General features: G+C 35.8%; 1 protein-coding gene and 1 long non-coding RNA gene across 5 annotated transcripts in view; both read right to left on the reverse strand.

Moving 5' to 3' along the window:
* Nucleotides 1-246: 246 nt before the first annotated feature.
* On the reverse strand, nucleotides 247-725 carry LOC149541145 (uncharacterized). Its single transcript, XR_016356478.1, has 2 exons — nucleotides 618-725; nucleotides 247-510 (listed from the first exon to the last, which is right to left on the reverse strand). It is a non-coding gene; the product is annotated as an uncharacterized LOC149541145 (long non-coding RNA).
* A 223-nt stretch (nucleotides 726-948) lies between these two features.
* The window catches only part of LOC149541146 (uncharacterized protein At3g49140-like), a 217301-nt gene continuing 202220 nt past the window's right edge, over nucleotides 949-16029 (reverse strand). For 2 of the 4 annotated variants that reach the window (XM_089802135.1, XM_089802133.1), the window contains exons 11-12: nucleotides 1935-2097; nucleotides 949-1733 (exon numbers count right to left, since the gene is read on the reverse strand). Coding sequence is in view for 2 of the 4 variants with exons in the window: in XM_089802133.1 (XP_089658259.1) it covers nucleotides 1993-2097 (105 nt within the window). In the remaining 2 variants the exon portion in view is untranslated. Of the gene's footprint in view, nucleotides 1734-1840; nucleotides 2098-16029 lie in introns of all 4 variants that reach the window. The other 2 variants (XM_089802134.1, XM_089802132.1) reach the window with 1 other exon arrangement.

Consider the following 16029-nt stretch of genomic DNA (forward strand, 5'->3'; position numbering starts at 1 on the left):
GTAGGTACAATCAGGCATTCTCTTTTGCAATGCCAGTACCTTAGAAAATGAAGCCCCAGAAAAAAAGAGAAATAATGCTTGCTTCCATGAATTGGGTTGACCCTAACCCACATATTGAACTTGTACGTACAATCTGACATTCTCTTTAGCAATGCAGGTATCTTAGAAAATGAAGCCCAGGAAAAAAACAATAATGCTTGCTTCCATGAATTGAGTTGACCCTAACTCAGATATAGAACTTGCAGGTACAATCCAACATTATCTTTTAATTAATTAAAACATCGAAATCATAATAGAATATCAGCATACAAGGTGGTGTAACACTGGTTAGAAACAATTGATATTGATTGACTGATAAATTAGCCCGCCTTGTGGTTCTCATATCAACAATGGTGATGAAGTCAGCAATCTGAAGTTTACAGTTGGTTTGCCTAGAGAGAAAACTAATGCAAGAAATCCACCTATAAATTTTTCGCTTACCATGAAAGTGTAGAAGTCCGTCCACGTTAGCTGCCAATAATCCACAGAGAGAAAGAGAGGGTTTATATTGATGGTCCATAAATGGCCAAAGTGAATAAATGAACTTGAAAAGAATATTCAGGTTAATAAAATATTACGAGGGTAATGGACCAGTTGTATATTATTATAAGTATCAAACTGTCACTACCCATGAACTATATCCTACTTTGATGCCTTTAGCGACCTGTTACAAAAGTAAAACAACATAATGGAGGTTTACTCAGTTTCCAAAATTCCAATATGCATCATTTTCATTTTTTGCACATGAACTTATCAAAATTCGGTTCATGAACTCTACAGAATTTGCATCTAGCTAGGGAAATTCTGCCACATTTGATGGTTAGTTACCACATATGATGATTATATATTCCAACCTTGCAATCAAGAACTCAAAACACAAAACATGCTCTCATCTAGAATGCATGAATCTGCATAGTGGAAAGACAAAAATGTATTTAACAACTGTCTTGCTTACATTCAATTTCTTCAAACTGCCTTATGAATTATGGAATAGAATATATCTTCAAGACCTTACAGATTTGTCTTCAGAATTGCTAAATATGCCTTTTGAGGATGATCAGACTAATCTTCTTTGATAAACATGTAAATAGAACAAATCACTGCCAGATTTTAATGAATAAATGGCTGATTGTCACCTGCATCTCCCAAGGCTCCATCTCATTCGTAATCAACAAACTGAAGCCAATGCTTGTAGTGCTCACCATCCCATGTACCAGAGAATTTCATATAACATACTCTCAGTCTCAAATAACTCAGAATACACCACCCTATGCTGCCAAGGGGTTGTTAAAATTAACTTCTAAACCTTTCGGGATGATATGCCATCCTAATCAACTGCTTATGCCCAGCCAGCATCTAAAGGTAATATTCACACAAAGCAACACACTTCTGGTCAAATGCTTGAGTCTAGTCGGTAAAAGATGATTACTTTCTCAAAACATAAACCCTTATCATACATTGTGAGTTTAAATTATTCTCTGTAAGTAACAAAGATTAAAGAAAGGTTCATGTTAAATGTAAATATTAATTTTACATAAAACAATAATCAGCTCTTATCTTCGGGGAGATAACAATCCAGAAGAATAGTGGGCATTTCTTTGGTTCATTTTGGAACGCTGCACTTGTCTGCTGTATTAGACATTGGTACATTCTCTAGGCGTGACCCCCTCAAGCAAACTAGTAGCAAACTGAACCTGTAAAAGAAAACTTTAGACAACATTTATCTACCAATTTTACAGTTTTGTTGAGCTAAATAATTTTTTTCTTATGATAATTCTGTGGGTAAAGATAATGTAGACACCTTCGGAGTAAGGAAAAATCTTCTTTATGAAATTGACCTCTTCAGAAACCATGGATAATTTATTGAACTGAAATTTGTGACCAGAATTGCATACCAAACATTCTCTTGAAAGTTGAGAAACATTGTAGCCTTTACATCTTATATAGCAAATATTAGTTTCCTGAACGATGAGATTTATGCTGCTTATGGTGCCTGCGACAACTGTATGGAAATAATAACTGTCGAAGCTGTTGCTCAGCAGTGAATTCAGAAGTAGCCTGCATATATCCAAGATTAAACATAGTCATCCATCAATTTGTTTGCATGTTAAATCAACACAAAACAGTTATCTTTAATTTTAAAATATATTAAAAAGAAAGATGTTGCAATCACAATGTAAGGCCATCTGCATTGAAGCTTCAGGCCAGAATAGGTGACTTAAACTGGTATCAGTACTTTACACAATCCAAAATAAGCAAATTAGAGCATCATTGTAAAGGAGCAGAAATATTGATAATGTAGTAGCAGAAGATCATTGCCCAACCCGAACACAAACAGAAATATTGGACAAAGCTACTATGTTGCTGCCAAGCTCATAGGTAATGAGATTACAAAGTATAGATGAGAGAAACAATAATCTTATAATTTTTTATGGCCTGCTTAGAACATCAGGCTTATGCCTCATAACTCAAAAGATAGTAACTCTGTTAAGAATGAGTGTTACGGGAATGTAAGTTTCAATAGCCATGCTATGTATAGAATATGGTCAATCAAAAAAAAAAATTATTAAGTTACTCCAGCCAACGAATGAAAGTGAATTCTGAGCCATCTGAATCAAATAGAAGCATAAAAAATAAAGAAATCCCATCAGTGTTCACTGGAGCCATTGCTTCTGAGAGAGTAGTTTTCCCTAAAAACAGTTCCATGCAGCTGCAGCCTTTCCCACCTAAAAGGACATGAACAAAAAACATGAGGCAATGGAAGTCCCCAATGATTTTGAGATAGTGTAACACGGGGACTTGTGTCCCACTCCCAAAACTTGAAGTACCCATCCCCAAGATGACCCCCCACCGGGTACTTGCATACCCAAGCACCCCCACCTCTGCCATTCAACAATCATGCTGCTGCTGGGATGGGTACTTGAATTTTTTTTTTTGAACTTTGATTTCTGAATGTTACTATGTTGAATGTTCAATGGTTCTAGTTCACGTTGCAATTTTTCTATGTTTAGGTATTTTAATTTTATATGTTCTACTAACATCATTTTATAACAAGCATTTCAAGTTCTATATGTATACCATACAACACCCCTCCCTTCCCCGTCCTGCCCTTGCCACCGTCCCCTAGCCATCTCAAAAAAGAGGCCCATTTTCTCCTTGTCCCGGAAACTCGTTCCAACGTACCCCAGTACCAAGGTTACATTGTTTTAAGAGGAAATCAATACCTGTTCAACTTGGTATCCAAACCAAGAGTAAGTCTTGTGGGGTTGCAACTCCTCAATAGTCATGTGTCAAGGAGCTTCCTGGACCAAAAGGTAGAAACAAAAAAAATTCATGGGTGAACTCAAAGAGGTGATAAAAATGACAATACATGTTGTTTATATGTGTGAATGGTTTTTATGAGACCATATTGGCTAGCCACCCAAAGAAGGCCACCTTAGAACAATTTTGGTGGGAGGATTATGGTTGATTTACAACATCAAGATATGAATAAATTTGAATCATTCCACTTCACTCCACCAATTTCCCTCAATAGCATTTACATGTGCTATTTTTCTAAGGACCCTTGCAAATGTAATAGCACTGCCATCATGTTTAGTATGTGTTTTCCAAATGAAAGCGTCCTCTTATTTATATTGAGAATAAGCTATGAAGAGACATGTCCCTTCATGGGACATGTTATTTGTTAATCAAATAATTAATATAATAACAAATTTAACTATATATATATATACATATATATATATACATATATATATATATATATATATATATATATATATATATTAAAAAGCTTATATCACAAATATAGTGAACACACACACATATAAATTATATCTCATATATCAAACATCAACTCCCTCTTACCTAGGGAAGATAAACACAAGACATATACTCCACCATTGGTAATATTAGGAATGACAAATTTTAAGGATATCTTTGATCAAAAGATATTCACCATTTTGATATCATGAGTAGGTCTTCTAGAATATCAACACATGATATTCACCAAATACTCTAAGTAGCAGTTTGATATCAAATTTGATATCATGAGTATTGGTCTTCCAAAATATCAACACATGATATTCACCAAGTACTCAAGGTTTGATATCACATCTGATATCGTGAGTATTGGTCTTCTAGAATATCAACACATCATAAAACCAAATACTCAAATATGGTTTGATATCACATCTAATATTATGAGTATTGGTCTTCCAAAATTTCAATATAAGATATTCACCAAATAGTCTTTGAGTAATGGGCTTCCAGAATGTCAAAATGAAAGATAGAATACCAAGTATTGTTAGTAATAGCCTCTAGAACATCAATTTGCATGATTTTCACCAAGTACTCTAGTGTAGTGGCCTCTAAAACATTAATTTGCATAACATTCACAATGTACTCAAAATGTTTATGAGGTATGTGCACACACATTCTCATAATGTGTAATGTATAAACATCCACCATGCAAAGTGTAATCTATCATGATTTGCATAGACATTGTAAGATATCCATCATAATAGAAAATTAAGCTATTGAAAGATCATTGCCTTTCAATAACTTCTAAAAATACAAGTGATAATCATTGGAAGTCATCACTTCCTCATGTACATAGGGGGTAGGCCCATTAAATCATGCAATCACACACATGATACCAAAATTTTCCATGAAGTTAAAAATCCCTCTAATTTTGATATGATCAAGATATTCAAGGAGAAATTGAAATAGGTCCTCTATCCGCTCCTTCAAACAAATGTGTCAGACTCCCTCTGAATCTGATATCAATCATTTTACCTGCAATAAAAATCTCGGAGGAAAAGATCAAGGTGCATAGCTCTTATAGTAATACAAAATCACCTTTAATAATTATTCTAAATAATAATATTATTAATTATAAGAACATTAGAAATTTGATTCTATACATAATTCATCATGAATTAATTCTATACCAATATTCAATGTAGTTATTAATATATTTATTATAATTTATTTCCATAAGCATATTATATATCCATAGATATATTATATGCCTTACCATTATAATAGATTATTTCATATTTACTATCTATTATAAGTTTATCACTTAACAATTTTATTAGTTATTAACAAAATTCTCATATTCTAACTACATAGAAATTTAGCATATAAGACACATTCTAGCATATAACATATTATACAATAGGGATAAGGGATCCCATAGCTCATTGTAGACCATATCTTATGTGCTTGCGTGGACCAATAATTTCCCATAGCAAAACATTTATGCCAAATCCATAATAGGCTCAATGGAAGACTTGCAAACAATGTTGCATCCCCTCAAAACAACTAATGCCATCGACAAGGATGATTCAAATATCTCCATACAATGAATTCAAAACTGCCTGAGTAATGCCACATATAACATGCCCCCAATCATATGCAATTTGGATTAAGCATGCCCAAGGTGTGGAAAACCCTATAATTTCGGGTTTCAAAAATAATCTCCAATGTCTTCCCCAAATTTGAGTGCTCGGTGGTGCCACACTTGTGAATGTCCAAACCCACATAATGTGTGCCCAAGCCAATCTAAATACGCCTCATATTCAAGCTTGGATGCTCTCTGTATTTGTATCGATATGTATCCTTTTCTTGTAACTCAGCTGTATGCATTGACACGTGTGTGGTACGTGAGTTGGTTTTGCAAGATTAATTGGGCCTCTGCTTTTAATGCCACCATGATCCTTGATCTACTATGATACTTTTTCCCCTCCTTCCAAACGATGGTGATTGGTAGCTCTTCTCCTAGGTTTGTTTTGTTGTTTATCACAATCCAATTGTGTGATTTGCTTCCCATATGTTGGTGTGGATTTATTTGGTATTTTGCCTTCAATGTATCACCATAGAAGGATGGTTATAATAGTTATTAGTGTGTGTGGCTTCCTTGACAATATGCAATGATGGTGTAGTGTTTATTGACTTTCACTTTTAAGCTGGCTTCCCTTCTTTGTTTCTGTGTTCCCATCATCCACTTCTCTATATATTCGATCAATATCTGTGACTGAAAATCTGATATAGGTTTTGCATTCACAAGAACATTGTATGATATACTATTTGTGATAACTTTAACCAAACTGCATAATAGATGTGACAATCTCAAGGATATTTTCCCGCTAATATAAATGTCACTCTCTTATTTCCCATGGAATGCCGGAATATGTCCATAGCTCACTCTTTCGCAGGTTGTCCCTATTAATGCCTCATTGAAGCAATATGACTATGTATTAGTGGACTGTACAACATATGTATGGTTCGACACTGAGAAATAAACTCCATTTCTAAATGCACTCAACATGAATTCTCAAACTTCTCAATGTATTTTTCCTTCTATATGTGATTGTGCTCCATCACATTGCAATTCTCTCTTTTGTTTCGTTACATTTGCAGCTAGACTCTGATACCATGTTATTTTTTTAAGGACCGTTGCAAATGTAATGGCATTGCCATAATATTTGGTATGTGTTTTCCAAATGACAACGATCTCTTATTTATATTGAGAATAAGTCATGAATAGACATGTCCCTTCATGGGACATGTCTATTCATTAATCAGATAATTAATATAATAACAAATTTAATCATATATATATATATATATATATAATTAATTTCTCTCATATAACAATAAGCTTTTACCTCAAATATAATGAACACACACACACACACACACATATATATATAAATTATATCTCATATATAATTATATATAGGTTTATTTGACTGAAGCTATCAAACATCAACATGTAAATTGACAAGACTATATTAGATTAGAAAATGAGAGATTATTCATATTTATGAACAATTTGGATATAAATTAAAATTATGACAACTTGCATGAAGAACTGTCTCTGCAATTTGTCTTTGACCTAGGATGGCAGAATTTTGTGGATAAAATGTTTTCATCCACAAATACAAAGTTGCAGTTGTATTCCTCCCTATGACTATTTTGTTCCTGATTTCCTATTACCCAAAGATGTGTGGAAGGACTGAATGTTTCCTCTGAAGCAATTTTATACCAATACCTTAATCCTCTAATGTTTCTATCAACACTCTACATTGTCCATTCTAATTGATCTGTTAGTGATAGGATCCATTAAATCTGATCTATAACTTGTAATAGCACTTATAGATATTTATGTGTCTTCCAAGTTTTTATATGAATGAATATATATATAAAATAAAGAGGCATGTCTCTTTAATATATTAACCTACATTAGTTATAGTTATAATACAAGTAATATCAATATATTATAATGGTTATATATATATATATAAGTTAAATTATCCCATATATAATTGTGTGCTGGAAAAATGTGCAAATTGCTGGAAGCCTAAGGAATCAAGCTAATTTAAAAGAAATTCACAAAAGCAACCAACAAACCAAAATTCCAACCACCTCTACTACTCAACAAGGGCAGCTATGTGCAGCCATTGTTGGTGTATCTTTGATGGAGGGTGTGTTTGGTATGCTCTCACAAACACAACAATAAGTAAATCCCTTGTGTGGAAGTGCGAATGTGAATGTGAGTGCAAAGTGAATGTGCAATATGATCCTAGACTATATGAAAAGAAGAATACTTTCAAGATATGACTATGGAGGAAGTCATACTCAAAGGTACTCTATGATGCAATGAACATGAAATGATGAAAACTATCTATGAATGCAAGCTAATAACTAGAATGAAAACTAAAACTAGAATGTAAACTAAATATGAATGCACAACAAAAACTAAGATGCAATACAAAATGTAAATCTTACCAACTATCAAATCACTAATATGCAGCCTATGAACTCCATATGGAAATGTAGCTATAATGCAAGCTCTCAATCTGGTGATTCTAGACTCAAAGCAACGGCGTGTCAATGCAATCCAATAATCCTCTATATGCAATGCTTGAGACAAGGCTTCTATTTAAAGACTCTCAGAAAACATCTAGAGGGTGTCTAAAAGATAAGGATAAGAATTAACAATTAAGCACCTTATCTCATATCCTTAGTTGGAAGGATAAAATGATGAGGTGGCACATGTGTGTAGAAAGTTCTCAAGTTGTAGACACCATGTGCTTAAAAAGAAATGTAAACCCTTATGATGACAACTCATAAGAGTACACATACTCTTAAGCTTATAGATTAGGATAAAAATTAAATTAAATTTAATTTAATTTAATTTAGGTCTAGAAGAAATTAATAGGATATGGAGGATTTAAATAAATAAAATTTATTTAAAAAAGGGAATAAATGGAGAATCATGTGTTAAATTAAATTTAACACATTAAGGCTAGGAAGTATTTAAATTAAATTTAAATACTTAGGCAGAAAATGAACCTATTCAATTAAAATAATTTTAATTAAATAAGTAGAAGAATGTGATCATTATTAATTAAATTAATAAAGTCATTCGGGACAATTTTTAGTGTCTACAATAATATCTGCCATATATTATTTATATATCTCATATATATAATATAATTTATCCGGCAGAATTATAACATTAACACTCCCTCTTAATGAAGAAGGATAAAACACATAGATATTATACCATAGGTAATATTTCAGAAATAATACATATAGGAAATCTTTGATCAGAAGATTTCTAGAATATGATATCATGTAAGTATTGGTCTATCAGAATATCAACATATGATATTCACCAATTACTATTTGATATCATATTTGGTAACATGAGCATTGGCCTATCAGAATATCAATCAAATGATATTCACCAAATACTCTGAGTAATGGCCTATCAGAACATCAACTAAATGATATCCACCAAGTACTCAATGTGGTAATGGCCTATCAAAATATCAGGGCATGATATAGACCAATTACCGAAAATATATCTATACAAACAACTTGTAGATAATCAAATTAATGATATCAACCGCCTAGTTGTTGATTTACAAGATAAAGCCCTTACATGAAACACTTTCACAAAAATGAATCATGCTACAAGTTATTGTAAGGACGTCACTTTACAACAACTTCTCATAATACAAGTGATAATCATTTAGAAGTCGTCACTTCTTCATGATGTACACAGGGGACAGGCTCATACATGTATGACATCAAAAGTTCCCATGAAGTCTCCATGAATACCGTCGTGTGGTGTTGTCACAACATTCACCATAAAACATTTCAGAGAATAAGGTTTCTCCCTCTTAGTTTGATATCACCTTTTCTGACCTCTTAGCAAAAGGTTCTTTCCGATGAAGTGTCAAACTTCCTCTGAATCTATTATCATCCTTCTAACCTCTTGGTAACAAGTCATGTAATGCTTCCCTAGTTCAATAGGTATCCTGATAGCATAAGGTCTTCCAGCCTACAAACATGAGACTTTATCCCATGAATCATAGTCCTATAGCTGTTATAGTTTATGATTAGTGGAAAATCCATCAACAAGGTCTACTCCTTCTCAACCAAGATCATCAAAAGTTTGATTGAAGCATTTTATTTTTTGCTCCATCTCTTTCTCCAAGGTTGCCTCTAGTGAACTGTCAGACTCCCTCTCATAATGTCAATCATCAAGGATATTCACTTCAAGAGACTCAAATTATCCAACCTGATCGTCAGATGATTAATGAATCCTAAATCACAGCTTCTTTGAAGCTACTATCATAAGATTGAGTCTGCACAATATTTGGTAGCATGCCTAATGTACCAATCTTCTTTTCTTGCAAGAACATCCTCAGAGACTGTCATGTCCCCATTTTTTTGGAGGCAGTTCGATTTAATTAATTTAATTAATTTAATTAATTCAGTTGTCCAAAATAATGAATATTTTATAAGGACGACTAATTAATTATTTTAATTAAATAAATAAGTGATATTAAGTTAATTATTTATAAAGTTATCAAATAAATAAATATTAAAAGGGTAACTTTATATTTAATTAATAAAGTGACTTGAATTATAAAAATATTTTATAAAGTCACTTAATAGATAAAAATAAATAATGTTCTAGAAGCTTCTGGAGAAAATGGAGAAAAAAGAATAAATAGGCGCCCCGAGGCTTCATTCTAATCAATCAGTTGTTTATTTCTCTCTTGATATCAGATTGTGATTCAATCACGTGTGCATTGTGGAGCTTAGGGTTTCTGCAATTGTCACAACTGGCCATTGAGAACGAAAACTCTCAATTGGTACGCAATTTTGAGGGTGTGAAATATCATCTGAATTATTGCAGATTGGAGGTGACATTCCAGTCATTTCATCGCGGCAAAATCTGTGGCCTAAGGTCAATTTTGGAGGTTCATTCCGAGAATTGATTTTTTGAGGATTTAACCTATTTGCAAGGGTTTGGAGTTCACCATCCTCTTGCAGAATCAGTCAGCAAAATTTTGTGGTTCCTGCATCACTGTTCATTGAAGGATCAGCGAGAGTGGAATCAATTAACATCAAGCAAGGATTCGATTCAAATCATCAGGTTAGAGGGTTCGAATTTTTAAAAGGAGATTACAAGCAGCGATACATCTCCAGCAAGCAGGATTAGGGCCATCTGGTCACGCGTCTCTTCTTTTCCGTCATTGATTGGTACCAAGAAAATATCGCAAGGGTGTTCCATGTAGCAATTTGAAGCATTTTTGGGGGCACGATTCTGCAAATTCGATCATATCAGAAGTTGGGTGTTTTTCTTCAACAATCGACTGTTCGGAAATCGCAAGCCTGAATAGTTCGCAGGTGACAATCTAAAGAGTAAATGCGGATTCCTTAGACCAGGCGAGAAGCAATCTATAGTTCGATTTGTATTACATATTGGGTGATTAACTTGAAAGCTGGGAATGACTTCAGGGTTCAGACCAATTTCAGGCCAGGAGTAATGTGCACAGAACAAGACGGCATCGGCATTTTTTTATTTGAGCAACGTATTACATAGTTCGGATTCATATTGGCTTGAGTCTACATTCTTTGGAAACGGGCAAATTCAATAGCATATGCGGCATCAGTTACTTATTCAGAGTATGGAGGGCAGATGAAGGTCGAGACTTGAATCCATCACCATTCCAAAAATCTCATGCATGTATTCAGGTTTTATTTGGTTATATATGTTTCAGTTCAAGCACTGTTATTTGATTGTTAAAATTCGTCATTATCATAGTGCTTGCATTAAAATTATCTTTTCCTGAATTTTTATTATTATTACTATCCCTTTGTCTTTGGTTACCATAACATTACAAATTAAACTTTTGTGCCAAGAGTTTGACGAAGTACCCACAGTCCAGAATTGTTATTTTTAGTGACCCATATAGTAAGGGACATCTCAGTGGTATCAGAGCTTGTTTGCAAACTGTTTGACGAAATGTCAAACCCCTGAAGTATTAAGATTTTGGTGTTGGAAGAAGTTATAACTTGTTGGGGTTATTTCAGTGGTATCAGAGCGGTTTTCTTGCCATCCTGTGGGGTGAGAACCAACTTACATGAGTGATCAGCACTCTACTTTATCCAAAATGGACAGGTACAGTACAAAGTCTCTGAGGACACAATCTTGGACAATTGATAGACACAGTATTCGGAGTCGGAATGGTAGAAAGGATGGCTATTCAGACATTCGAGATGAACTTGGGAAAATAAGGCATAACATGTCTGAACTGTTGGTTAAGCACCACCGTATAAATGACAAGCTGTCCGACCCAGCTAAGGTGGATAAGTCGATGGGATTTCTATTTGGCAAATCTTCTCACAAAGCATTGACTGATACAGTGAGAGATGTTACTAGGAACCTTAATGAGGAGTTTGAGAAACAAGTTTGCAACCAGTCAGAGGTTTCAGTTCAGCCACAGGAAGAAGTGGTGAAGGATATTACGCTGATGGATAGTAACTGTCAACTTGATACTCAAGTTAAGACAGTTGTATACAGGTTGCCAAAGGGTGATGTCTCAGGTACTCAGGATGGTTTGGTTCCAACAGGCAGTGACTACAGCGTAGTGGGTTCGGATGATGATTATGAGGATGTTGTTGTGCATGATGGTGAGATACCTGGTAGAGATGAGCAGACATTGAGCATTCATGACTTTGCTGAGAGAGAGTACCAGGCTCAGTTAGATGCTTCATCACATGAGGTTGAGGCTGGTAGTACTTCACATGATTTGTCCAGCCAGTTGAAGGTGAGCGAAGACAGTATTATGACTTCATTATCTCATCATGACAGGATGCGGGATATGATAGAGGATCACATTCGGATGATTCAGTTACAAGGTAGACATAAGGGAGTTCAGGGAAAGTCTTCTTGTGTTGACTTACAGGTGATTAGGGAAGGAATGGGAACGATGAAGTTGAGTTATTTACATCTTCTATCAGATCGTGACCATCTTCTTAGCCTTATCGGAGACTATTCAGATGCCTTGAGGAGGAAGGAGGAGAAAGTTGACAAGCTTTCTCGCGAGCTTGAGGACACTCAAGCTTCTTTGGTAAATACTCCATTGGCATTACAGGATTGGGAGAGACATGGGAATAAGCATGGCATGAAGTTGAGTTTATTTTCATCTTGCATTCCTATTACTCAGCTTTCTGCGGCAGGCGGATCATATGTGGTCGTTGATAATGTTGTGAGTTCATCTTGCATTCACATCCAGGATACAGGGACAATGTCAGACAAGTATGTGGAGTTAGTCGGTATTGATCATATTACTCAGGTGAGGAGTTTTCTTGAGTTACCAACTGATCCTAGTTTACGGATATGGACTCGAGATTGTTTCATTGATGTTTGGGATTCAATTGACTGGAGATCTTTAACACTTTATGGTAGCAGTGATTGTTTGGGTGATACCATGGATTTGATTAGAAGATTACACGGTGTTGTCTTTTCTTGTGCCAATAGCTCATCCGATGTTGGTATTAGTTTTTATACACCGGTGTTGGGCTTTGTTCATGTATCCGGTCAACCACTCTTGCTAGAATGTGTTGATGATCATTCATATCTGGCAGTGTGTACAGATGAGTCCCAGGATCATATTGGCATTAATGACACCCAGGAGGATGCAGTGGACAGTTTTGAAGACCTAGTTTCCTTGGCAGTTTCTATGGGTACAGAGGAGTTGGACAGCAGTGCTACAGTTGATGATACTCCGTATGTTGACATGAGTTTTGGAGTTGATTTGCAGGATACGGATGATAATACTCTAGAGACCATTAACTTTGAGGATACTCCTTTAGACAGTGCTTCAGAAGAGGTTTGTAGGAGACAATCTAGCCAGTGCCATCATGTGTCTAGTCAGTTAAGAGTTAGTGAGCAAGACATTTCTATCACTTGCCAGCATTTCGACGCTGCTCGTTAGTTGTTAGCAGTTTATGGATGGGGTTCTCCTACCAGTGATGAACAGGGAGGCAGTTATTTTTCCTTGACAGAGATCCACTCTTTATGGGAGGCTATTCGGATTTTGAGACAGGATTACTTACAATTGGTAGCAGACCGTGATCACCTGGTTGAGTGGGGGAGTACAGCCTATGAGGCACTCTTGGATCGTGAAGAGGAGGTGAGTGAGCTTACCCAGGAGCTCATAGTGACTACTGAGGCTTTGGAGGACACACAGCGAGATCTACAGGAGTCGCAGTTTCAGTTAAAGGAGGTGACCGTGGAGTTGGAGCATTTGTGGTCAAAACCAGCCCCAAACCTAGTTCATTTGTATATTGAGGCGGTTGGTGGTGAGTACACTCCTGCAGTTGTTACTGAGGCACAGGTTGTTGGGGCTAACACACATGTTCAGGATTTGGAAGTAGCTGGTCCTAATGAGTTTGGGATACCAGTGGAGTCGAGCCTCCAGATTGATTCTTCTCAGACAGATGATAGTGTGTTACAGTTGATCGTGCCACCTTTACAGGGGGATCAGTTGTGGTGTGCAGGGGAGTATGCTGATGCTTCCTCGTATAATTTTTACTGTACTGAACCGTTCATGAAGTATTTGCTGGATAGTGCACGTGTTCGTTTGGACTCGCATAAAGTGTCAAAAGGTGTTCTCATCCGAGTTACTAGTGTTATTTGCAGTTTGGTTGGAAAGATTATAGTGATCCTTTCTACTATGCTACCTCACAGAGATTTTGAGGTAGGAGTCCAGCCTACAGCCACTCGGAGTCAAAGATTGGAGCCATTTGTTGATTCCCAGTTCAGTGATGGTGAGCCAATAGCAGAGTTTGAGGGTTCCTACCAGCATTATATGGTGGGGTACACTCATCATTTTTCTTTTGACCTAGAGATAGAAGATTTGATTTCACGCAGGTGTAGATCGGCTCCAGTTTCTTACCATCCATTATGGGACGGATTGGCACCATCTTTTGAAAATAGAGTTGGTAGTAGCAAGTTACACAGCCTGCAATATCAACACATTCAGAACAGTTTATCGGAGATGGGATTTGTTGGCAGTGACTCAGGTACCTATGGCTGTGCAGTTGGGTGCAAGTATCAATTAGACAGAGACTTGAGTTTTGATAGAGTCGATGTTTCAGTTGGCTTGAGTTTTGCAGAATGGTTTCTTCTATCCACATCTACAGTTGGTCTTCAGATGATTTTGTCAGTGATGTCAGTGGTTTGGGTGTTGAGTGCAATTTCTCAGTTGCTGATTTTTGTGTTGTTGATGATGATGGTTTCTCCACAGGAGTATGGTGAGGATTGGGATATTACACAGGTTTTTATTTGGGATCCAGGCGGATTGATTGGTTTATGGTTCAGCCATTGCTTGGGGACAAGCAATTTCAGGAAGTGCGGACTGTCATGTCCCCATTTTTTTGGAGGCAGTTCGATTTAATTAATTTAATTAATTCAGTTGTCCAAAATAATGAATATTTTATAAGGACGACTAATTAATTATTTTAATTAAATAAATAAGTGATATTAAGTTAATTATTTATAAAGTTATCAAATAAATAAATATTAAAAGGGTAACTTTATATTTAATTAATAAAGTGACTTGAATTATAAAAATATTTTATAAAGTCACTTAATAGATAAAAATAAATAATGTTCTAGAAGCTTTTGGAGAAAATGGAGAAAAAAGAATAAATAGGCGCCCCGGGGCTTCATTCTAATCAATCAGTTTTTATTTCTCTCTTGATATCAAATTGTGATTCAATCACGTGTGCATTGTGGAGTCACAACTGGCCATTGAGAACGAAAACTCTCAATTGGTACGCAATTTTGAGGGTGTGAAATATCATCTGAATTATTGCAGATTGGAGGTGACATTCTAGTCATTTCATCGGGGCAAAATCTGTGGTCTAAGGCCAATTTTGGAGGTTCATTCCGAGAATTGATTTTTTGAGGATTTAACCTATTTGCAAGGGTTTGGAGTTCACCATCCTCTTGCAGAATCAGTCAGCAAAATTTTGTGGTTCCTGCATCACTGTTCATTGAAGGATCAACGAGAGTGGAATCAATTAACATCAAGCAAGGATTCGATTCAAATCATCAGGTCAAAGGGTTCGAATTTTTAAAAGGAGATTACAAGCAGCGATACATCTCCAGCAAGCAGGATTAGGGCCATCTGGTCACGCGTCTCTTCTTTTCCGTCATTGATTGGTACCAAGAAAATATCGCAAGGGTGTTCCATGTAGCAATTTGAAGCGTTTTTGGGGGCACGATTTTGCAAATTTGATCGTATCAAAAGTTGGGCATTTTTCTTCAACAACCGGCTGTTCGGAAATCGCAAGCCTGAATAGTTCGCAGGTGACAATCTAAAGAGTAAATGCGGATTCCTTAGACCAGGTGGGAAGCAATCTGTAGTTCGATTTGTATTACATATTGGGTGATTAACTTGAAAGCTGGGAACGACTTCAAGGTTCAGACCAATTTCAGGCCAGGAGTAATGTGCACAGAACAAGACGGCATCGGCATTTTTTTATTTGAGCAACGTATTACATAGTTCGGATTCATATTGGCTTGAGTCTGCATTCTTTGGAAACGGGCGAATTCAATAGCATATGCGGCATCAGTTACTTATTCAGAGTATGGAGGGCAGATGA

This window comes from Cupressus sempervirens, chromosome 9 (genome assembly GCF_028749045.1).
Source record: "Cupressus sempervirens isolate cs-2001-9-10 chromosome 9, ASM2874904v1, whole genome shotgun sequence".
NCBI lineage: Eukaryota > Viridiplantae > Streptophyta > Pinopsida > Cupressales > Cupressaceae > Cupressus > Cupressus sempervirens.